Genomic DNA, 27,386 nt, shown 5'->3' with positions numbered 1-27,386 from the left:
TAATGATAAAAAAAATTTTTTTTTAATAAATATATCACATTAAATTATAAAGAGTATCAACTTCAAACATTGCAAATACTACATCCCCTATTTCAAAAGGCATATAAGAAACAATTATAAATATTAATTCTTCAGATTACACTAGCCCTATCTTCAAAATTGGCTGATGTGAAATAACCAACCTGGTTGATAAAAAATTTTTTATAAATGCACATTCGAAATTTATTAAACATTTTAAGAAATAATATAAACACATATAGAAACAGCAGGTTGATTTTTGCTACAAATTGACATTATTGTGGTAACCAAACTGAGTACTTCATTTATGTTAGACTGTCAATATTTTATCAGTCACAGGTTCATATGGAAAAATAAAACCCAGTATAATATGGACATGACATAGTTGGGACAACTATAAATGATATCTGTCAGAGATTCACTATCATAAAAAATGATTCAATGCAAATCTGTATATAGTGTTTAATTTTAAAAAGAAACTGTTGGATATTTCTAAAAGTGTTTTAGTCAAAGTAGATTAGATATCATTTGTGATCTTTTCATGTACATTTGGGAAAAATTGATCCAGTAAGACCTGAAAAAAATAGTGACTAACAAATTAAATAAATAAATATAAACATATCATGGTAATATTAATATCTTTTGGCTTCATATTGAAGCTAAAAAGAAACTATATATGATTAAAGATTAAATATATTACACATGAACTCTAACAAAATAAATAACATTGTAGGTGTTAAGCTATAATTATGACAAAAGTATAAACTCTTACAACAATACAATAAATGTTTTACTATATAGGATAACAATAATAACTTTAGCTTTTAATTTAACATTCATGTAAAAATTCAATCAGGTAACTAATATTAATTAAATACAATTTAATAATTTTTAAATGTTACTGGCGGTATTTTTTAGAACACAATCGTTGATATAATTTAAATAATTATATTGTAATTACAGTGTACTTGGAAGCACTCTGGATTAAAAATTAAAATAATCAATAAAAAATAATTAGTTTAATAACATTAACTAATTCATAAGACTTCATGTTTAATTGTTAACAAAAGCAACTATAAAAATTTAATTTTAAAAAACATATTTTTGTATATTATTGTATGATTTATTTAGGATGATTAGAGAATTGTTTAAAAAGTTTAACATTCTGTTTCCAATTAATAAATTAATTTTGTTTTCTATTGAAAATAGTAAATTATTAACCTTAAATTGCCCTATTCATTTATGGATATTGGGATATTTATTTAAAGTTTCTACAAGTATAAAATTTTCATGTAATTTTTTTTTTTTTTTGCATTTTTTTACATTTTACCCTGATCAAAAATTAACAGATCTTAAGATAGTCAAGATCTGAAAATTACCTAAAACTATTGTAACATACACTATTTAGTAGTTATTGCTAATTAATCTTATTAATCATAAAAAAAGTAACTGAACACAAATTAAACGTCAGGAAAAGTTAAATATTCTATAATATTTACCTAAAATATGTAGTTTATAAAATAAAATTTGTTGAAATAAATAAATCGAATTCAGCGTGATGCTAATAAAACTGTTGATACTTCATTTATATAATCTTTAAACAAATTTCATCACCCATTTATTAGATGATTATAATTGCTAATTATTCAGACCATTGTTATAACAATTCACTATAAGTCATGTTTATAACTGAAATTTAATTAAATACTCTTTGTAACTACTTAATATTAATACATATTAAAATGAAAATCAATTCTTATGACTTTATTTTAATAAACAATTTTTTCTGAGTTAATTTTAAAACGGAAAATATATACAGTTACATTAAAAGTATTAAATGTTCATTATTTTTTTTTGAATCTGCAAATTTTGTTAATAAAATTCTGAAACTAATAAAATTGATAACTAAATTTCTTCTTCTCTAAGGTCTATTATCAATAATTTTAAGTTATTGGTATTTTAATAAATTAATAAAGTCCATTAATTATTTCCAGTCTCCTTCAGAACTTACATATTTTATTTTAGAGTTATATAACTCTAATATGTATAATTATATTTATAATATATTGTTTATTATAAATATGCATATTCCAAATATATGTGTTAAATAAGTAAAAACTTTTAATAAAAAGGGTAATCATTCGACAAAACCAAATACATTCTTTTTGTTTTGCTACACGATTGATAAAAAAAGCATAGATACAAGCATTAATAAATGAATAGTCGTTTGTTGAAAGGGACATATGTCCACTTTTGCTAATTTTCCTGGAAAGACAAAACTATTTTAAATTTATGCATATCATATGTATAAAATAACTATTATTCCATACACATAAACACAATTAAAAAAAAATACATTTTTTCAAAAAAACTGACGTAAAATAATTAATATAACTTAAAACATGATAGTTAAAAAATGTGCTATCGGTCCTTTTTAACTATTCAAATATAATTTAATTTTTAGGGTGCTATTGACAAATAGATTAACTTTTTTGTATCACCAAAAAAATACTAGTATAATTTTAAGAAATACTTTTTTAAGCCAAAATAAATATACTTTTAACCAACTGCCGTTATATTTCGATAAATTTCTCTTATCTTCCTTGGTGCAATGTTTTTACTTTATCGACTATATGCTATGCTGCAAACAATAAACTACATCAAAGTTTATCACAACCATGATCGTTTTGTTTCGCAACACGTAAAGTTTTTTCTTCGATTGTTAACAATACATATGTTTGTACAGTTAAGTTGTACTTTTGTTGTTTCGTTATTCAATTCACATCAGACGGTGGTTACTCGATCATACTCGACGTAGTGGACTACGTCGTTGACCTTATGTCAGTAGATTACATCGCATGCTGAAACCATATCTTCGTTGTCGATATTCTTACATGAGGTCAAGCGAGACGATCCGGTCTTGTCGTCGTTGCCCCGACATCGCCGAAACCACAACACGGTCAGTCCTGCCGATATGGCCACAATCACTATTGCTACAGTAACACCTATACTGTACACTAGATGGGTGTACAGTAAATGCATACAGTAGCTGAACGACTCGTCATAGCCGGATGGACAGTGTTCGACGCCATCACACCACAGCGATTCGTTGATACAAGCGTTGAGTTCTGGACATTGGCTTTGACAGTACGGGCCATCGCTTCTTATTCTAAAGTTTAATGTCAATATTGAAATACGATTATACGATAGTTCATGGAGTTTAAATTAGTCCAAAGAAAAATAAATAACTACCAGCTGATATTTAAGTAAAAACTAATTTTACGAAAGCTTCATACTCAATTTTCGATTGATATTTAAAAAAAAACTTGACTGAATTATATAGAGAACTAAGATTAAGACGCTTAGAAACGTTTACGTTAGTCGTTGACAAATGTTTGCCACCTTGTACAAGATATATTTAATTAATAGACAAAAACCAAATATGTTTGAAATATATTTATTGTTTTGTTAATCGATTATTTTTTTAAGAGATATCCAAACTCTTAAAATATCCTCTAGATTTGATAGCAAAATTTAGGTATGTTTACCTGGATGAAAGCTGAATCCATGAAACGGTGTACGAACCTGGATCAATCGGTATAAATTCAATAATAATATCACGGGAAGCGTTCGTCAAAATATTTTGAGAGTGCCATCCATCTGAAAACACCTATGAAAATAGTCAATACAAAAATTACTGTACTTCACTCTTAGTCATAAAAAGTTAATATAGTTATCTTTACCTCTACTGTATAGTATGGGTCCGGACAAACGACAGTGTGCATTTTATTGCCGGCATGAACTATAAACCTATTCTTTGTGGGGCAATAGATGTGTTCTGAATTTTTAGACACTGAATGAGAAGAATCCGGCATTACTAAACCCGGTAATTTTGCATACAGGTAACTATTAGTATATTTTTGTAAGGTGAGAATGACGAAATGAGATTCACATGTTGTCTGTTAAAAATATTTATTACCGTTAGTGTTACAAAATAATTTTATGGTGTTAACGTTCATAGGCGAATGTCTAATACAAATTAAACAGGACTTATTGTTTTACATCCTCAAACATTTATTATATAAGATATTTTATACTACACAGAAACGAATTTTCTTATACAATTACCATTACATATTTTAATTATTATAGAAATATTTGTTAAAGTTATATTCAGGGTATTATTTCGAGCATTATTTAGAATCAGTACACCGACGAGTAAAAGCGAAAAACTAATTAATATTGTAATTAATAATATTAAAGTGAAGTTTTTCGGTCAACAATTAAAAATATGCTATGCCTATAATTTAAACGTGTAAGATAATGTTATTTTCGATAAAGCGGAAATATCCGGAAACATGTTAGTATTTATTAAAATATCTGTATTAGAAAGTCCACTTACATTGTGATGAGAATGAAATGTAAAATGACCTCCAGGACCGGATAAAAGATTGCTCTTAACTTCACATCGTTTGGACACCACTTCTTTTCGAATAAATTGCACCGTTGCTTCGAAATAATGGAGTCGGAAGTCTTCGGTGGCGTTCATGTTAAGTACATCCCAATTGATGGATGCTTTAGAACCCGACGTCACAAATGTGTAAGGCAACAAGGACGCGTTAGTTGAACACAAACAATGTCGAGGTACTAACATAATTTTAGGACCATTGACTTCATCTAAAAGACTCAACGACGAACTTGTGTCACCTACACACTGAAAAGTGCCTCTATCACTATTTATTCGGCTATAACATTCACGGTCACCTGAACTCATTTTCAGAATAGTTACTTGAGCCACATCTCCAGGTTGCCCTTCTAACCTGAATATACAGCTACAAAAAAAAATCATTATTAAAGCTGATGTTTAAAATTATTCTGCTTTTAGATGGCCTATATAACTTATATTTGCGCAGGAATTGGCGTTCTATTGCGTTACACTGAGCTAAATAGATTTTTCTGTCCCCTTTATTACAAACCATAACATTACTGTAAAGAACGTAAAATACAATCCTTAAATTGATATAAGTTAATAATTAAAAGTTAGATTGACAGATCGTTAAACTATACGGTCAGTCGTTTGGATTAGCATAGTTCAATTTAAACTTAACATTAGTAATTACATAAAGTAATTAAAGCCACGTAAGCTACATTTAATTTTATACCTTGCAAATGTTTGTAGTGTTTAAATAAATAGATTTATTTAACTCCGGGATATAAGAATCGTTTTCTTCATACTAATCTATTTACTTTGCTGATAAATTTCTATTTAAAATATTGATTTAAATAAATTAAAAGAAAATCCAAAAATAATACTCTATAAATCACTTGAGTTTATTACTCACGAGAATCATCAAAACTGCAACTTATATCATATTTCGTCTTTTTACAATTTTATCATATTTCAATTATGTTTACTTTTTTATACCTGAATGAATTTCTTATTTACAGGTTTGCATGGTTAGATAACTATAATCCAAGCATATTAACCTATATTAATGATTTCCATAACAAAAACTTTAATCCTCTTTTCTGTAGTAAACGTTGAACGATTCCAAATTAATACTACTTAAAATAAAGAAACTCTACAAATAGTGATTAGCTCAAATAATCGAAATTTTTGTTCGTGTAATTATTGGCATAAATTATTCATAACGCAGTGCTTTTAAATGAGATTTAAATCTGACTTAAAAACACTAATCTAATTTAAGATTCGAAACTGTAGGTTTAAAGCTTCCAAATATAAACGAGTTTTTTCTTAAAACTAACGCCTAAAATATTAAAAAGAAATTTTCAACATTTTTATTATTCATATTGATAAAAAAATTCTATTTTATGATTTCATTTTATTTACTTATGACATACTAATATTGTACTCGTTTACTTATTTTTCATAGTTGGATAAACACGTTATATTATATTTTTCTACTCACCCACCTTCTCCAAAAAAAGGTCATATTTTTAGCCAAACAAAAATTTTAATTATTAACAAAATACTTTGGTGTGCTTAAAAGTGCTAAATATGTTTTTTTATTCATAAAAGCCTTTTTTAATACATTTATTATTGTCAAGAATTTCATATTCTAAAGATGGATATAAAAAAATAGACTAAGATACTATCAAAAAAGTTTAGAAAAAAAATTTAATTTATATAATATTTTATTGTTAAAAAACTAATAATAAACAAATACTCTTAATTAGTTTTTATTCGTGTATTTTAAGTTTTTACTAATAAAAATGACCCTAAATTATTTTTTAGGAGAGATTTTCAATTATTTTATATATATGTCGATACCATAAAACTCATTTATTATTTTTTAGACACTGCACGATGATCAAAAATAGCATTTATAAGATAATTTGAAGTCTCTTACTGATAATTATTTTTTTAAAGTTTAATAAGTTGATTGTACCTCAAATTTTTATTTCCACCTCTTCCGTAGAAAAACACATTTTTTGGTGATCTAATGGCTATAGCACTAGATGGAGAGTGTTTTAGTCGGCGAAAAATTCTTGAACACATACTTCCCTCTGGCCATGCACTTCCATCTTGATGCAAATCGACGAATTCGTATAATGCTTTGAACGAAACTGGCCTAAAATAAAAATAATAAACTTGAATAGAAACATTTATTTGTAAAAGAAAATTGTAATAATTATAGTTTTGTATATTACTTAAGTGCTGTTGCATGTTGGATGTTTAGTTGTATAGTGAGAGATTTTGAGGTGGACAAAAAACTCTCAGATAGTGTACAAGGCCTTTGTTGGTTTGTTAGTAAAAAATGATCACAAGACTTGGGTGTTTGACCCGGACAATAGTTGGCTAACAGAGTATTATTACTATGTCCAAACGATGTATTTCTGGAATCGCTAAAGATATAAAAAATCAATTATTTTTTGTTTGACCTGTGTACGGTGAGTATAAAACATTTACCAAAATGGATGACAAAACAAACTTCCGTCCCATATCAGTAAATTAGTGGAACAATCCGCGGTTTGTGTCCCAGAAACATGAAACTTGAGCACAGATACCCAAATTTTGTACCTAGGATGAGTAACTACCAATTCATTATTATCTGTTACTCCAGGCGATGTGGCTTGCAAATGGTACCAGCAAGTGGTGTTTTCTGGTAAAGAATGGTACGGTGGATGCAGCCATCCACGTCCAGTCTCTCGGATCCAGAACTCACAACGTTTATTTTTTGTATACTTGATAGATTCCGTTTCTACGAAGTGAACCTACATTAAATGTTAGATTAATTTATACTAATAACATACTACAACAACAGGCAAAATCACTGTATATTATTTTACTCGATATCAAATTGTAAATTACGTCATAGTGTTCAGTTTTATTAACGAAGCCTTATATAAAGTAACAAAGTCAATGAAATTATACATGTTTTTATATAAATGTACCACCTATACACTTATAAGTGTACACTTCAGAAATACAATTCATAAAATAAATACCAATTCTGTATAGAACTTTGTCAGAAATATTGAATAAATATTACAACGTTGTAAAATTCATACATCATTCAAGAGAATTATTCTTACATCTGAATTAATTTTATTTCAGTATACTCAATATTATGAAATAGGGACGATTTATGGCTAAGTATGCTTATAAGCTAACGTCACCTACTTCATTATTATACGGCCTATTGTTTATGCCAAATCCCTATGATATAAATTGCAATTTAATCTAGCAAAGAATAATGAAGATTCAGTTGAAATTAATTTCAGTTTTCATTTAGATTCAATTTCAATTACTTTTCTGAGAATATGTATGTATTATAATATCTTTTGAAATTTATGTCTAAATCTATTATAAATGAACATCAATCCAAGGTAGAAATTAAACTGCTTAAACATCTCTGTTAATGATTTTATTCGTTATTAAAAGGCGTTAAAGATATTAAAAGTATAGCCATATTTCAATTATTTAAATTCATTATCCTAAACTAATTTGTTATTAATATTTATTCCATTATAACTGACAATTTCCTTACTTCTATTATTATTTCAGATTCTTAGTATATTAGTGAGCTGAGATGGTATTGGTTTTACCACGATGTGCGTTTTTTATAACTTTCCATGAAAACCATTAGCACTTACTGGATGGTTTATGCGTCAAATAACCCGATTTTAATTTAATTAAATCTGAAAGCATCAACATTTCAAAAAAACCCCTCAATTTTAGAAATTTAAAAAGATATCTCAAAATTATGCTTCCATAAAAATGAAATTTTCAAAGTACTTTTTTTTCATTTTAAAACTCTTATAAATTTTTTAAAAACGCTATCCTATGAAAATTTGAACAGAGTATACTGGATAAAATAAGCATTTTTATGGTATGTTATTCATGAACATTGAAAACCTAAGCACAGGAAGACAACCTGTGAATGATAAATTTTTTTTTCAACTTTTGAACATGTTGCAGAACATCTAAAGTGGTGACGAAACTGTAGGGGACAGGAGGAAAAAAGTATCAATTCGCTCCCGATTGATTGCAAATTTTATTAACTAAAGTAAAATTGCAATTAATTTTTTGATAATGATTACATTTATTTTTTATTCAGATAATTTTTTAAATTTTAGTTTTTAATTTTATAAAAGTAATTCTACTTAAAAATCTGAAATGTTCTACAATGAGAAATCGACTGCCTAATAAGTAATTTTTACAATTTAGTAATTGTAGCATTTAAAATATATAAAAATTATAGTGAAATTAAACAAATTCGCGACGGAGCTTAAACAGTGACGTACACTTTGCCTCCTTACTGACTCTCTCATAATGAGGTTGCGTCAGCCAATATAAAGACCCTGTTAAAATGTATGTAGAACACGAAACATATGCAGATAATAAAAATTACTCTTTAATTACTAATTTTTAGAATTTAACGAAGTGTTAGTAATATTGGCAAATAAAAAAATGTTCTAATAGTCCAACAAAATACATATCGTATATAAAATTATTATTATAATAAACGATATAGTATGCGTATTTCAATAATATGTTTTTATTCATAAATACATTTTTATGAATGCGCTTATACTTCACTACTTTACTAAAAAAACATTTCAAAAATATTTTTTTCCTCATGAGTAAGTTTAGGAAAATCAGTGAAATCTGAAAGCACTCATGCATTAACTTGCTCATCTTTAAATATTTGATTTTTTTTGCTTTAAAAATGTTCTTATGGTTATGTAAAAGTTGTTTTTATGGATTTTCAACGGTATATAATGTTATCTAAGTGAGTTTATAGAACTCATTATTTATGATAATATTGCCGTAGAAATTGTAAATGAAATATGATTTTTTTTAAATATTAATATTATGTATAATATTTCTTATTAGTTAATGCGCTATACCATTTAACCTTGATGTATTAAATGTCAAGATCTTTTGTCATTTAACAACATATTATTTGATTTTTATTAAAACTCAAAAAATATATATAAAATCTCAATCAAGAAAAAATATATTTCTTTCAAAAAAATCCATGAAATTATTATTTTTATTTATTTAAAAGGTAATTTATAATATATAGTCCCTTAATTCTTACAACTATATTTTCACGATGATATACATTTTTTTAATGTAAATTTAATTATCAGAGTATATTCCTTAAGTATTAAAATTATATTGACAATATTGACTTACTTGAACTTGTAATTGAAATCCATGCAACGGCCCGAATGGATACATCAAAGTGCCATAAGGAGATGTAGTAAACTGTACCAAAAGTTCAGGACCACTAGACGTAGTTAACGGTACAGTCTCACCGGATCCACAAAACCTTAATAGAATTGGATCTCTTGTTGTATACCCATCATATACTGTTACAAAGTCTGGAACATTATCGCATTTGCTCCAATCCTACAACATAAATATAAAGTAATGTGTGCAGATGAATTATCAAGGCTAAGTACTATTATTAGGCTTAGAAAAAAACAATAAATTAACTTGAGATTTATCAAATTTTGAAAAATAAACAACTCACAATTCTCGTTTATTTTGTGTCATAAATAACTATTTTGCTATCATCGTAATGTAAAAAGTGGTATATTTTGTTTGTATAAAAAGTCTATTTATACTAACTCTATGTACGATACAACAGCAGATAGTGTCGAATTCATTCATAATATACTAAAATGTTAAACACATAAATCATAATTTTCATAAGTCAAATAAAAAACGTTCTTATTTTTGTACCAAACAAAAATACACATAAAAATATTTCTCTTAGACTACATTAGGTAACATTGAAAGAGAAAACGATTGCATAAAGTTTTTTTTTGTACTATGCTAAGGAACTTTTTGTTGAGACGATAATAAATCTTAATGAATACAATTAAATTTTCTTTATAAATGTATAAGGTATACTAATTAATAGAATTCATTTAAAATACTATCCTTCATTTTTTCGTTAAAAAATAATTTTTTCATAAAAATGTATAGATTAAAATTTTATTTATTTTTGTGTATCATAGTAAATATTAAGTCATTTGCAAGAAAAAATTATTTCTAAGGGTAAATTTTAGAGGTAACTCTTATAAGATGTATGGGAACCTTTTTTAATTTTAAGTGGAGAATGGTCGAAAACCAATCATATAACATTATTTTTAAAGATATTAACATTTAATGATTTAGACGTTTTGAAGAGTGGAATAGTGTTAAACGTTGCTCTATTTACTATAACGCATTTATAAGAGTTCTTCCACGTTGAGCATCCCACTAATTTATAGCGAAATATTATATTTACTCAAAAAATATTAATACAAAACTGGTTATCAACGAGTCACAATTTTTTTTTAAATCATTATCCATTTAATAGTTAAATAAGATAACCTCATAAAACTTTTAAAAGTTAATACTAAAATTTACTGTTACAAGTTGCACTCTCATATTCAACACAAGATGATGATTATCGTTCATTATTGGTCACAGGTGTAGACAATTTTTTCTTTATTTTATTTGTATTCTTTTCTGACGTGTGTGTTGTTTTCAGTTAAGACCGGCAGTCAAGGTGTTTATTGATCCAGTAATATTGAAATGTGAAAATTAACTTATAAGATATTCTTTTAAATGGATAAGAACTTGATTTTTAAATTCATTTAAATATTAAATTATGTTAAAACTAATAAATAAATAAAGACCCATCATAATAATTACAGTTTGTTTTTTTAGTTATTAGTTAAACGGCACACTAGTTATGCAATATTAATACAACTGTGAATTTTTTCATATAAAACAACACGTCGGATTGAGATCAGTAAAATGTATTAACCAAATAAAAAAAAAAATCTTTTTTTTAACTACATTTTCTAGTTTTTTGTAAAATTGACTATTTCAACATAAATTCCTCACAGTTAGATGTTATGACTTTAATTAAAGTACTTTTAAAGTTACATTGTGCAAAAACTCAATTTTCTTGAGTAAATTTTAAATCTATTTGTTTCATTTATCACCAATAAAAATGAAGATCTATATAATACAAAAATTAAAATTCAATTCTTCCGTAAAAAACCGTTCCATTAATAAATAAAGCAACTTTATTCTCTAAAACTAACATTTTAAATTGATTTTAAAATGCTTACCTTGCGTTCACCTTGCTTTGTATCTGTAACTTCTGGAGTTTTTTTATCTGATTTAATTGACACCAGTCGGCTATACGGTTGGGTAATAGAAACTAATGCGTGGTGACCGTGAGGTATGTGGTGTTGACGAATAGCATAATAGCATGTCAGATTACGGGGATATAATCCAGGGTAGTTTGGCGACTGCAGCACACATAGTTTTTTATCACAATTGCTGAATATTCGAGAACAATAAGTTCCTTCCATCAGCTCTCCCATGTCAAACGTAGCGTTGTCTTCTATTGTTCAATAAAAAATTATTGTTACATAACATTGAATTAAATCATTCGTAATTACACGTAAGTAGCGCTGAAATTTAATTGAAAAATGTGTTTTGTTATTTTTATACAAATACGTGGTAGAATTTTCGTAATCGAATAAAAATATTTATCGCCAAAACCGTCCGCAGAATCGTAAATAATTAATTAAGCTTAAAATGAGCAATTAAATTACACCTCTACTTCATTAAAGTAGTGGAAATAATTAATGCGATTTCATTCAAATTTAATTGTTATTGTTCATGTAAAATATTTCTCTTCATTTATAGTTTTTAATTCATTTTAATATGGTTTTGTTTTAAAAGGGAATAAGAATATTTTTATAGTATTCTTAATTTTTATCACCACAAAAAATAATTTTACATTATAAAACTTATAGTAAGGGAAGAAAATATTTACCAAGTTATAAATTGAAATTCTCTAAACTTAAAGTTTTTATAGTTGAAAAAAAAGGAAAATATAATTCTAAATAGGTTTTAAGGTAATATAATTATGGAAATGTACAGTACATAAAATTTATTTCAATAAAATTTCAAAAATGATGAGTTTTGAAAATGTCTTTTCAAGATTTACCTTCTATTAAAAATGAATTTATCCTATTATTGTATGAATTTGATCAGCTAAAATATTTCTTAGTATTATTATGTAAATTAAACCATTAGTCTGGTTAAGATGAATTCTTTGTTAAGTCACGTAATAAGAGAGTTATAGTCTTCTAATTTAGTTTTGACAAATCGTATATTTTTAAAAATAAATTGGTTAAGATACTATTTTGTAATTTCCAGTTAAGTTAAATTAAAAGTACAGTACGTGATAGAAATAAATTTAAAATAAACAGTAAAGACCAATTAATGTATGAACATTTGTTGTCATTTGAGTGACATGTATGAAATATAACATCTTCAAGTTTTAAAATAAAATAAAGGAACTTTTTTTTATCTATTCAGTACAATTCCTATGCATGAATAAATGTTATGATTATTTTGAAATTTCCATAAGTATCTAATAATTTTTACTTGTGTATAATTGATGGTCCCCATAACGGACAACTGCACGGTTTCGGTTGAGCATTTTGTATCCAAGGCGAAAGTCAAAATTGTATCCAGTATTGTCCAAACTAGACAATGTGTACAACCGTACTAATAGTGTGATTGAGTTCGTTTCACTATAATAATGAGCAGGAGCCCATGATGTTCCACACCAACCACCGGACACTGCGGGTCTATCAGATTCAGTTATGTGGAGATCGCCATCAGGACAACCGAAATTTGTATATGAAGCAAATCGGCCTATAGTGAAACTATCTAATGTTACCTATAATTAAAAAAAAATTTAACTTGATATTTTTTTTAACAAGCTTAAATAGTTAGATTAATACAAATTATAACTTTATACTTATACCATTAACAAATTATTATAGTACATAACACAACATTTTCACTTTACATGGTAAGCCCTGTTTTGTATCATTATATTATTTTTATCAGTGACGTATTGACGAGAGGTTCATGAGATTTGGACCCCTCCAATAGACATATAATCATGAGAGCAGAGGGTAGTGAAGAAATGAAGCTCCACACTTCTCTACGTCTTAAGCTGTATGGAACCCCGTTCAAAGTTTCTAATACTCCACTAGCTTTTATTTGGTAAAATTATGGTATTATAAATTGTTTTTCAAGAATATCTATAAACAATTTATTTTTAATTAGTTAGGATATTATTTTTTACAATACGGAAGGACATTGAACACTCACATCCCTATCAATAAATCCTTAAGATGTAGAATTAATCATACTGTAATAATAAATATTAAAAATGAATTAAAAAGTTTCAGGAGTACGCTACGGTAAATTATGCCAGGCAAGTAACGTCCCAGCAGAAGATTTGTATGAAAATAAAAATAAGAAGAGGCTGTTTTTTACTGCTTAACAAAGACAATTATTTTAATATACAACATTTTGTAACCAATCTACTCCTGAATTTAATATAAATTTATATTCATTTTTTAACATTTCAAAATTGTTTTACTCAAAAATTTAATTCAAAAAAATTTATTACTTGTTATAACTTCAAAATGTAAGAATAATTTCGTTCGACCATTTTTTGTAATTAAATAAGGTATTCTTATGATTACTGTTTTCCAATTCAAAAACAAAATGAAAATACACCACAACAAATGTATAGTAAATTCAAATGCGGATTTCAATAGGAGCGAACAGTCTTATAAAATAAATATAAGCGTGTTAATATAATTTGTACCATATAAAATATCAATTAATTTACTTTACTTTATATTATTAACTCCTTTCTTCATAAATGCAAACTGAATCTTCGTCAGATTCGATTTTTAATTTTAACACAATATTAATTGACACCATTTTAAAAATTAAAGTTAACAGATCGATTACTATTTAGTATTGTAGAATGATGAAAAGTTATTCAAAAACGTAACGTTGTAATATCATACTTGCAAAGAAACTCAATTCTAAGTAAAATTAAGTTTATTAGTATACATTAGTAATGTCATAAAAAGAGCATGTAAAAAAAATTGCCAAAAATTAACATAAAACGTAATATCAATTCTGTTAAAAACAACTTAAATGTGTATAATCTCATCATATATACCTATTATAATATGTAAATTGGTTTTATAGCAGCCGTGTGTAGGGTAATTAAGTATATAGTTTGTTAGCAGTTTAATTTATACATTCATTTTTAATTCATAAGATTATATTACGCTTATGAAAATAGTATCGGACGCATAATTTATTGACGTTTAATTAACTCTATTAAATTACGTTGACACTTAAAAATATCAAATAAACTTCATGTAAATTTTGATCATCAAATATTTAAACATTCTAAATAAATCATTCAAAAAGGTACAACATATTATTTATCAAAACTGATTTTAAAAAAGGTAGCTATGTACTTAAACGCAGAACCCATTGATTTTATAAAGTACAGTTTTCTGTGTCTAATTTACTACAAAACGCTGAAAAATATGGTATTTTTTCCTCCAGTGAGTATTAAACAGTTTAAAACACTATTTTGATCTCGAGAAAAAAGTTTTTATTCTACTGAGTTCTTAATATTTTCTAGTAAAATGGTTGTATACAAAAAGTATATGTTTTTTTGCAAGTTATAAATACATTGTATTTATAAAAATAAATCAGAAGATCATCCCTAGGAATAGTTAAATTATAAAAATGCTTTATGATTTACTACGTTATTTCAGATAATTTAATTTAAATGGCTAAATATATAGAAGCTGCATTAAAAAACATTTCATTATTATAAAAAATACGAGAAAATAAAAATCAATTTCAATCTCTGCTGTTGATTCCATTTTCAAAGTAACACCCATAAAGAATAAACAGCAAAGTTTAACAAAATAATAATAATTTATATTCTGCTTCATTAAAGTATAATACAGGTTATAAATTCTATCAAAAAACAATACATTAAAATAAATTAAAATTAATTGTTATACCATTTTATAAAACTCAATGACAGATAAATAAGTTTATTTTGTGCGTAATTTTGATTGGAAATTATTTGTTGAATCTAAAATTAAAGTATACGAGTATCATTTATTTTTACTACACCTCTTGCTTTAAATGCTACCCAAGGGTTATAAAGAAATAGTTAAGGGTCTTGCTTTTGTATTAAATCGACCGCAATAATCTACACAGTCGTAGTACTATACGATTTAAAAATCAGATGGTGAGCAAAACGTTTGCTTTTACCACCAAACCAAACCCTAATAATGGATTTCTAACAAAGACATTGTTAAATAATATGTGCTTTTCAGTTTTTAAGGGTTGAAATTTTCATAAATAAAAATCGGCTATAGAGTATTTTTTTTAAATTATGTTTTAATTTATCGTTTCATTTCGAAGCATTCATATAAACATTTTTGACCTATGTAGGAACGGGAATAAAATTCATAACAAGATTTAGCTATGCAAGTTAAATTTTAAAAAGACAAGTTTAAAGAAAATTATAGAAAAATGAGGCAAGATGACACCCTTACATATTAATTAAATCTCTTAATATAATTAAATAAGTTTATCGAGTAAATAAAATTATCTTTCTCGCTATAAAGTTTTTAATAATTTGAGAGCAAAAAAAATGTTTATTATTAAACAAACAATTAATGGTTCAAATATTAAGTCCAATTATTTTTTTAAATAGAACTAATGTAAACAAACTTGATAGACATACTACCTAATATATTTGTAAAAATCTGATTAATTAATATTTATTATTTTAAGAATTAATAATTAATTATGAAAATTCAAAATCGTCATCTTGTCTCACGCTAGGGCAAGTTGTTTTTTTTAATGAAGCAAGTTGACATACGTTGATTTAATTTAGGTAATGCTTAAAGAAATAATTATACAATATCAATTTTTTATAATGGTTATCGACTAGTCAAAATTTTATTTAAGACAATCTTCATTTAATAACAAAAAAATAAAAGGTTCCCATTTAACTTTCGAAAGCTACCCCTAAAATCTACCCTTAGAAATTATTTTTTCTTACAAGTAACTTGATATTTACAGTGGCTTACAAAAATAAATCAAATTTTAATTTGTAAATATTTGTGGCGGTCGAAAATAAGCCGACACGTCTCAGCCCCACTGGGAAACTTTGAAACACCTTCACGCCGATTCAAACATGTTCATGTCGATATCATCGGTCCATTGCCGCCATCACAGTCCTTCAGGTACTGTCTGACGGTAATCGATCGTTTCACCCGTTGGCCGGAGGTGTATCCACTCGAACGTATAACAGCAGATGATGTCACTAAGGGTTTCCTCAATTGCTGGATTTCACGCTTCGGAGTACCTCAATACGTTACGACTGACCGTGGTACTCAGTTTGTTTCAGCTACTTTAAAAACTTTAGCAAAACGTTTTGGTTTTACGCTTCGCCCCACTACCAGTTGGCATCCTGCTGCAAACGGATTCGTCGAACGAATGCACCGACAACTAAAGGCAGCCATCATGGCCCACGCAAAAGACTCGTGGACTGAGTCACTGCCTATCGTGCTTCTCGGAATACGTTCTGCGTTTAAGGAAGACTTAAAAGCCACGTCTGCGGAACTTGTTTATGGGGAGCCTCTTAATCTTCCTGGTGATTTCTTCACAGACAATCAAGATAATAGCAGTACGAACGACCCTACTAGCTTACTAGATCGTCTTCGCAGTGTTATGAATAAAATCCGTCCAGTACCTGCATCTCGCCACTCAAATCCACGATCATTTGTTTTTGCGGACCTTAAGGACTGTTCACACGTATTTCTCAGGGAGGGAGGTGTCCGAGCAGCACTTCAACCGCCATATCAAGGTCCCTACGAAGTAATTGCCCGAAATGACAAAACGTTCACAATAAAAGTTCGAAATCAACCAGTTACGGTGACGATTGATAGAGTAAAACCTGCCTACCTCATGGTGAACGAAAGCACAACCGATAGCCAGGCACATGCTCCACCAGCGACTGCCCCGAATACGCCCAAACAAAAACAACCGCCTAATACCGATCCATCAACACAGCCAGTACGAACAACTCGCTCAGGCCGCCGAGTCAGATTCCCGGACATTTTTGACCCTAGCTAACTTCACTCCGTAGGGGGGTGATGTGGCGGTCGAATGTTCTAGAGAGTTCCGCCGCCGCCTCTAGAAGATTCCTCTGACTATTTAAGGGCAAGATCGTCGCTCCAGTCAATCAATCGATCAGTCAATCACTTACGCACTCTGTCTTAAACGCGCTTCGTCTTTCTTTGTTATTTGTTAGTTCGTTGTAATATAGTATAGTTGTTATTAAATCATAAAAGTGTTTATTACTTCTATATATTACACCNGAATCATAAAAGTGTTTATTACTTCTATATATTACACCTCGCTACATATTTATGAAAAAATCATTACTTAACAAAATAATCGGGGTATCATTTTTAAACATCAAATTTTAAATGTATTATACAATGTTTATTTGATTTATCAAATAATTAAAAATAGAAAAAGTGAAGGGTTAAAAATATTTAAAAGGGGAAATCGGACTGATTATCCCCTAAAGTATGCTCCTAAATAATTATTCGGTTTATTTTTTTCAGTAACTGAACTTATTAAACTAATTATATGCAAATTATTTTATATATAAAAAGAATAAAACCAAAAACATTCCCCACTTTATTTTTATTACAAAACTCGGCAAACACTACCCTTAATTAAATACGACTTAAAATTTCAAAAAAATTTTATCCGTGATTTCTTTCCTAAGCTATTGTATTAAAAAAATATTTGTTTATTTATTCACGCTCAAATTAAAACAATATGTCGTAAAACAACAATGTTATATCGTTTTTATATAAAAGGCGTAAGAAACATTTAAATTATTTTCGAAGAGTTTGTCATTGTATGGTTAATATANGTGTGCATTTAAATTATTTTCGAAGAGTTTGTCATTGTATGGTTAATATATTTAAAAAAATATCCATGGAAAGTTCGCAAACATTATTTTTATTACATTATTTTATATATATAATATAAATATTTTTATTCAGTTACAGAAACTAAAACTGAACATAATATGTCATAAAATATTACATCCGAATATTGTCTAATATGTTCAAAATCTAAACCTAAAGTTTATGATATGGATAAGTTTCAGTTATAAGTTACTTTGGATCAAAATAATTTTCAAGTGTGAGTGTTGTAATATTACACACTACAGTTTCTAAACAATTCTTGATTTAATGTGTTTACTTAACCTATCATAAATTTGATAGCAGAGAACGATTGTAATATTTTCATTTCATCTCTTTATAATAAAAATGTGCGTTTACAAAATTTATCAGTTCTCAGTTTATAAAAAATCGTAAACTCAAAAAACAATGTCTAACAGTCACTTAGTTTTTTCTTTATACAGTTAAGTTTATAAAAAAAAAATCAAAATTCAAAAAACATTCATATTAAATTTTCAAGGTAGAACTATTCATAAATTATTATAAATTTTAAATCTCTTAGTTTATACATTAGATTACTTAGAGTCTAAGTTTTTTCAATTAAATCTTTTTAATGATTTTTACTCTATTAATACCAGTTAAAAACTATCATATAATGAGTTTTCTCTAAATTACATTGTTTAGAAGTAAAAATTATTTTGTTTTTGAAATTAACAATTGATAACTTAAATACATTTCTTCGCTATTACACTGTATTGTCATAATAATTAAATTATACTGTTGGCATTGAATAATTCAATTTTAATATACTGAAATTATATTTGTAATCGTAATATAATTATATTATGATTGCATACATTTATTCGTCATTTACTAATTTATACTGCCCATTAATTTTTAAAATAAAAATAATACAAGTTATTTTTTAACACAAATTTATTCGAATCTTATACGAATCAGTTTCAATTACCATGAAAACACCGATATAGTATTCGATTTTTTTTTAAATTCTTCTAATTAACTCACTTGTATAAGGTCTCCTAAATGATGACCTGGAGCGACTAACTTGATGAAACATATGAATGGTAACTTGTCTGGTTTTGGTCGATGTAATTCAAATTCGTACGTTTTACCGACGTCTCCATAATAAGTCCTATTGCACGCTAAAAATATTTATGTCATTAATGGTTTTATTCAATACTCAGTAAAATCCAAATACCATATTTAAATGGTTACATTTACATGATTTTTAAATTCCATGAAAACGCTTTAAGCATATAAAACTATTCGCACAAAGTCTAAAAATTTATTCTACATTTTACTTATAGACACCTTAGATCAAATAGTTATTTGATATATTGAACTAATGGTTTATTAAATAGTTATATAAAACTGTATATACTTTTTATTTTATATACTTTTTATTTTATATACTTTGTAAAAAAAAATTAACTACATTATTTTATTGATTTAAATGTATCTGTACCACTGTAATAAGTAACTGACCCTGAAATGTAATTAATAAATTATGTGTTTCAGAACAAATGTAACTGTGATTTATTTTTTTTTAATTAAAAAAAATCATGTAACTCTTGTTTAATTATTTGCATACAATTTTTCTACCTAACACGTCCGAGAGATTGAAACCATTTGTTTTCAGAATAATTTATTCATCAATTACGAGAGCAACTTCAATTAATTATAAATTCCGCTGACCACATAATATCAGCTTATAGAAAATTTATAAAACGTATAAAAGTAATCACGATGTGTAAGATTAACAATGTGTTACACATTTAGAAATAATTTCCTTAATAGTCCCTAAATAATTACCCAACTTCTCGTAAACATGCAACACGGTTCGCGTTAAACGTTACCGACAATGATTTCAGGTGATAACATCAATTTTACGCCATTTTTTACTTATTACGTGCTACCTGTTGTTCTTACAGTATATTTTATTGTATTTAACACGCAAACAAACTATGAAATATGAAAATATGAAATATTGATATCATGCTTGTAAGGAATTCCCAAATAAAAATATTTGGAACTTTTGACAACACAAGTATCCAGAAAATGGCATACTATCATAAACGAATCAAGACACTTTAGTATCTTTCAAATGTGTAATGTAACTTAAATGAAATAAATATCAAAAAGTAGATATGATGTCTGTATATACAGGGTGTTCAGTAAGTCAGAAAACGGGTTTCTATTGTTCTCATTGTTACAAACAATGAGAACAATAGAAACCCGTTTCCTGACTTACTGAACACTCTGTATAATATAACATCATCATCTTAAAAAATGCTTTGCTGCGACTTAATTTTTTTTTTTTTGGAAAAATCATTCAAAGTTATTTAAATTTCATTTATTATAAAGTACTTACTACTAATAAATTTTAATTCGATATAAATTTCGTTTTTTCAGATGTACCAAAACATTTAAAAATGAAAATAAAAAAAAATTTAAGAAGTTTTTTGTAAAAATTGTTAATTTTTTTACTTTGACGACCGATTTTACGTAGTTGAATAATTGTCGTTTTTTTAAAATATTATTGTATTAATCAAAAGCTTTAATATGATATAGATTAAAAATTGTCAGACGTTCCGGAACAATTTCAAAAAATGAGATGAAAAAAGAAAAAATTTTTGCATAAATAATCTCCTAAATAACCCTCCTGTACATAGATTTTTTATTGAGTTTTTATAAAAAGTATACACCAGGAAAGCTTATTGTCTCTTATAAAGTTCATTGAAATTTTATTAGGACCAATTAAAAACAACAGTTATAGTAATATTAAAATGCAGAAATATATTTCGAAAATGCCATTTTTCATAGTAAGGTAATTTTGAAATATTTTTTTAATTTCTAAAATCAAATTTTTGTGGCTATTAAGTTCTTCTAAATTAAAATCGAATTCTTTTGGTGCTTGTTTCAACAAAATCGGACCAATGAGAACTGAAAATTTTCACGGATAAACATAAAAAAACACATTATAGTAAAACTAATACCTTCATAGATTGTCATCAAAGCTAATACAAGATTTTCATTATTTTTGTAAACAAAAACCTGAATTTAATGGAGTTTGAACACGTTATTCACAATGTATTGATTTATAAATAAAGTTTCAATCAAATAATTAACAATTTACAACTTTAATTGTAGTATTTCCAAAGTATTCATACGTTGTTCATATGAGAAAAAAGTTTATCATGATCATATAAACGTTGATTAGACACATAGACCACAAAATTCAGGAGCCCGTGTATTTAATAAATGACAAAACTAATTAACAATAATGATATACATTTAATGGTAGAACTATACTTTTTATAAAAGTGTTAATAACAGCTTCTATTTGTTAACATACAAGGAGAATTTTTAATACTACTTTTAAAATAATCATATTTTTGTGAATAAATATATATTTTTGGCTTTTGTTAGTTACATATGTATTTCCATCTATTTGTTATAAAATAAATTTTTATGTTCAAACCTCATACCATGTAAAGGTGTATATATACCTTATAAGGGTGTCAACTTTACTTTTTTAAATGACGATGTATACATATAACAAGCTTATATAATGTAAAATTATGTAATTAAGAAAATAACTGGTCAATAATAACTTTTGAACCAGTATTTCAGAAGTTATTAATAATTAAAAGTAATGACTGGGTACTGCTTAGGTTTAAAAAGATTAGTAACTTATGAAATACTTGTCCAAAAGAAGGTATAAATAAAAAATATTTTATAACAAATAATTGGAAATACATATGTAACTAACAAAAGTAAAAATAAAATTATTTTTTTTTAGTAAAATTGAGTGGCTTGTGTTAAAAGAATTACTTCGTTCAGCATAATTACAGAATAGTTTTTAAATTTACCTACAGACTCATTCCGAAGTATTCTGTGGATATCCTAAGTGCTCATTAAATCAGTGGCGTATCTACATAATTGGGCCCTGATCAATATCAGACCAATACCGACTTAAACTATTGAGTTAAAGTCGGTTATGAGAGATTCATGTCCAACGAAACCTATAAAACTCCAGTAAAAATATGTGAAATGTAATTTATAATTCATGTTATTGCAATTATGCATGTTCTAAGTATTTTAAGCAAGACATTTTTTTTGAGTAACCTGGAAAAAATTATTTTTATTTTGCTTAGTAAAAATTTTTAGGAAGGTATTAAATACAAACTGCCCCGGGATGTTAAATCCTTAATACGCTCTATAGTAACCACTTTTTAATATCTAAAGTTTCTAAAAAGAAATATTTCTAAAAAATAGAATATACTATGTATAAAAAAAATGAAACTGGAAGTATTACATTTTCCAGTGACTCCACTTGGAATTTTTCTTCAGATAGATTCTAATTCTATGTATAGAGTAAAAAAAAAATAGCTGATTAAGTATTAGCTAATCATATAAACCTAATATATAATGCTTTTCAAAGTACTTCAGTAATACAAAAAAAGATTAAACCTAGTAAACATCAGTTATAAATATCACGTACATGAAAACAAAGATAATTCGATTTTGTATACATGTAAAAAATATTGGATATTAGCCAATTTTTCTTGGATAAGTGACTGCAAAGAAACTACATTCAACAGGGCTTTCTATCAAAAGTTATAGACCGGCCTTTTTTCATATAAGGAAAAGAGCAAATATTGAATAGAATTAATGAATATTATCATCAAAAATAGCTGCAAACTAGTTTTATAACTAAAATAATGGTGCTATAGAATGGATAAGATAAAACATTTTTTACGCTTGACTATAGGAAAAATAAAATTAATCAAAGTCAACAAATATTACAATCTGTTCCAATAATTCATTATTATATAAATGATGATGATAAATCATAGGACTATAATTTGAAACTACTGTCTACGCTAGTGTTTGTGAAAAGGTGGTAATCTTGTTGACTATGTTTTAGAAGTAACGTCTAGGACAATCACTATTTATTAAAACATTACAGAGAAAATGCATTACCTTTATACCAAATAAACTTAGGAGATCACTCACTGATAAGCTATAAATAAAATATTCTACATATAAAATATTTTTTATAATTTTTAAATCGAATAAAAAATTTTTTCTTTTTTTAGTTGCAGTATATTTTTATCGGAAAAACACGAGGAATTGTCATTGAATATATATTAAATAAAAATTGTTTTTTTTTTAAATTACTAAAACATAGAAACATTTTAAAAACAATTACTCAAGACGTTTGGACTACGCAGCTTTTATAGAATAACAAATTGTCACTCTCGATTAATTTCAATCCACATAACCGTCTTAACGACCAGTAGAATTCTAGTATATTTGAGAAAGGAAAAAATCGTATTTATTTAAGAAAAAGATAAGTTCAACCCTTTAGTAATTATAGGCAAATAAAATTTAGTTAATTTGTAAATGAAAAATAATTATTAATGAAAATTTTCTGAATGTCCATAATAATTCGAAATAAACAAAACTCATATAAAGAAATATGTTAAATAATCTAAACCAGAAAATGTACTTTCTGCTAAAGAATATTTAATATATAATGGACGGTGCTCGATGAACACATTCAGAATAGGTAAAAACTGAAGTTTAAAATTAAACATAACTCTAATCAATCGGCCGACTTTACTATCGAAATCAATTAAACAAAAATAATTACCTACGGGTTATACGTACATTTTTAGTTAAAGGAGATACTAGAAAATTTTTTTATTTACAACCCTCCTCTATAAAAAAGATTTAGCCCATCTTCATAGCGTAAATTACAAAAAAAAGAAAACGATTACCTTTTCATACTGTCTATCTGTGGGAATATTTCCACTCTAAAGAAGACAAGTAGGATAGTAATAATACTGTAACAATTCTCTTTATTTGCGCAACTAGTTGATAAATCGCAGTTGCATTGTTGCAGCTACAATGATTGATTCCAAGATTTAGTAATAGATCATGACAAAGCGAACGAAAATTGTCTAATGAAAATCAAAGCACACAGTGTGTCACGAGATACTATAACTAAATTCAATAATGAAAACACACAAACAATAGTACAACTACAAAGCTATTGCCGATAAGCGAAAACACGGAGTGATTTGAAATGACATGAATATTTGTTTTCAAGTTGTATTTTAAAACATAAACGACTTCAACAAAACTCGGAGAGTATTTTTATGCAATACATTGTAAATAAATGTCCATGGAATAAGCTTTATTTATTTTTATTTTTTTGACTCACACTCAATGCTTAATATAATGAGAATTGAAAAAACAATAGTCCCTCTTTTATAGTATGCAAATCACACTTGATTTATACGTGTTCTAACCGCAGCGGTCACTGACAATAATGTAATGTCATGTATGTTCACACCGTTTGCTGCCAAGATCTTTCATGTAGTACAACCACAATAAATGTATTTCACAGTTCTGTACTGTGTCGAAGTAAACCTATTTATTATTACATTGTTGTTCGTGAATCTTTATATATAAAATATACTTGTACACTAAAATATTTAATTTATAGCAATTGACACAACTAAAAGATACACAAGTAAAAATTATATGCATTTATAAATTTTGTTTGAACCACTTTGTATGGTCCCAAGTTTGTGCAACTTGGTCGTAAGATTATATAGTAGAAATAATTTTCGTTTTAGGTTGATTTTAGGAATTTCCCTAATCCCCAAACTATAATCTCTATATAACACATTACTAAGTTTTCAAATTAGCTAATAAAAATGTTTACTGGTTGATGGTGTGTTCGCGATAACTTGACACAATTTATAAATACGTGTAATTCCGGGCCCTATTCATGAGTACTACAGCTAAAAAATTTCACTATAATTTTTGAAGAAAAATAAATAAACAGCAAAATGTCATTAATTGAAATTACATAGACAGTACATTATTAAAATCAGTACAATAGCCAGAACTTCATATCGGCAGAAAGGGCGAAATAGAAATAATCATCAACAAACTCATGTTATGGACTTGTTTTTGCTAATTACTTCATCATTTTGGAAATATTGCGGTCAATGGGAAAGTCATAACCCCTGCGACCTACTGGCCACGCTACTGTTTCAAACTATCATTCTTATAACTTAAAAGTTACACATTTATGGTCACGTCATAACACTTATTATTTCCTAATTAACACTTTTCATCAAAAAATACTTTTCGAAAAATGATTTTTTCATCTGCAGTAAATTACCCACTTCAAAGACCTTATACTACAATTAATGTGTCAGTGAATACAAATAATAGAAAATTAAAAATGTCATGACGCTACTTTAGATCCCTTCTAGGAATTGGTTGAGGCGCTACGCGAGAATAAAATATCCTTAATGAATAAACGTGGACGAAGAGTAGTAACAATTTACACGAAAAATAAATTAAATGTCGCGTTGTTGAATTATATTTGCACCGTAGATCGTCTTTATAAAATTACCTTGTCTTTAATTCTGTAGTAAGTAGTGCATATTTTACGAATAACTTTAATTAATTATTATTAGCAAGCGTTATAAAATTAGCTGAATAATTACAATTAATAATCGAAAAGCAACGGAAAGTGCATAATTATAGTCATAATTAATTCGACTAGGCGTGCCATCCGAGTTGAAAAACAAAAATAATGATTTTATGGACATTAAGAAGTTCCTTTTTGTACGATTTGCCACTTTTGTATAATTTAGACGTCGTATAACTATTTATTAAAAAGTTTAAGGAACTGCCGTTTAAGGGTAATAACTCTGGTTGTTCAGTAGTGTTCGGTACAGAAAAATTAGTACATACCAATGGAAAAGAAACGTTTTGTAAACGCACAAGGTTTATGTAATTAACGATCCTAATATTTATTTAGTTTTTCTTGAGATTTGAACGATGTCGTAGAATGTGTTTAATTGGGTAAACAAATGGTACAAAAACGACAATGGCCTGTCGGGGACGAAGAACAAACGGAACAAAAACGTTCAAGATAATACAAAAAAAAAACAAATAGTATTTACACCCACAAAATTACAGTTTTTTCCTCGCTTTTCCTGTGGGAGTTACACTTGGATTTTTGACCCATTCCGTCGTGACCTGCTCGAATACCTTTTACACAATACTGTTCGCACTAGTTCACTCCCCCCCACCCTATGTATGTATAACAAAACAAACATAAATAACTCGTTTAAACAAAAACAATAACCGTCATTACATGTATGCATAAGCTAACACATACAGACATTATCTGCATAATTGAAATAATATTTCAATACTCTATTGTATAATTCTCATTATTAAAAGGAAATGTAAGCCATATGGAATTTATAACGTATAAAAGTTAAACACCATAAACGATCGAAATAAGTAGAATGTTAAAACATTGTAAATTATTAAAACAATATTGTAATTTAAGAATTATTTTCATGTTTTAATTTTAGACCATACTCACGTGTACACGAAGGTGGTTCGTCTGATCCGTCCGGACAATCCCGATGGTTGTCACAATATCTGATTATCGGCACACACGTAGGCCTGTGGTCGCCGCTGCCACATGCGAATTCTGATAAAGAACAGGACGACTGTCGCTGTTGTGCAGGCTGCACTAAGGTATCAGTGGCTGTGGAGAACGCAATAGAAACCAGAATTATCAAAACGATAGGTTTCATGGTAGTATTATTGTCGTTCGATCAAATGCGTTCTTGCGTTAATTAAGTTAACCAAATAAATGATAAAAATTCACCGATTTTTTTCTCAATAGCCTTAGGTCTGTTGAAGTGGACCGATTTCAATTAACGCACGTGCGTTAGGCATGACGACGGCAACCGCAGAGCTAGGACGTCATTTTATCACGCCGTGCGGCAGCAGGGTGGCCGTGGTACAAGCAATCGCCGTGGGATCCCGCGCGACATTGGCGGCAGAGCGAGCGCTTCACCGACAAACTCGCTGACCCGCTTAGTCACAATGCGTGGTACAAT

The 27,386-nt window shown here is 27.4% G+C and overlaps 1 protein-coding gene across 1 annotated transcript; it reads right to left on the bottom strand.

Moving 5' to 3' along the window:
- Window positions 1-1,293: 1,293 nt before the first annotated feature.
- Window positions 1,294-27,377, bottom strand: LOC126897043 (uncharacterized). The gene is made up of 12 exons (XM_050670408.1): window positions 26,861-27,377; window positions 19,438-19,574; window positions 12,956-13,253; window positions 11,623-11,900; window positions 9,686-9,901; window positions 6,950-7,254; window positions 6,691-6,885; window positions 6,429-6,611; window positions 4,421-4,850; window positions 3,762-3,977; window positions 3,567-3,688; window positions 1,294-3,187 (listed from the first exon to the last, which is right to left on the bottom strand). The coding sequence occupies exons 1-12, from the start codon at window positions 27,075-27,077 to the stop codon at window positions 2,860-2,862; spliced, it is 2,925 nt and encodes a 974-aa protein (XP_050526365.1). The 5' UTR covers window positions 27,078-27,377; the 3' UTR covers window positions 1,294-2,859.
- Between the last annotated feature and the right edge of the window lie 9 nt (window positions 27,378-27,386).

The sequence above is a fragment of the Daktulosphaira vitifoliae genome, unplaced genomic scaffold (assembly GCF_025091365.1).
Source record: "Daktulosphaira vitifoliae isolate Bord-2020 unplaced genomic scaffold, ASM2509136v1 Scaffold_1, whole genome shotgun sequence".
Classification (NCBI taxonomy): Eukaryota; Metazoa; Arthropoda; class Insecta; order Hemiptera; family Phylloxeridae; genus Daktulosphaira; species Daktulosphaira vitifoliae.
This window is presented reverse-complemented; position numbering and strand designations above follow the sequence as displayed.

Coding starts and splice junctions, on each gene's coding strand:
- LOC126897043 (XM_050670408.1), bottom strand. CDS start 27,077: ATGAAACCTATCGTTTTGATAATTCTGGTTTCTATTGCGTTCTCCACA. Junction 19,575..26,860: donor CGAACCACCTTCGTGTACAC/GTGAGTATGGTC, acceptor AAATATTTTTAG/CGTGCAATAGGACTTATTAT. Junction 7,255..9,685: donor GATTTCAATTACAAGTTCAA/GTAAGTCAATAT, acceptor CATTTAATGTAG/GTTCACTTCGTAGAAACGGA.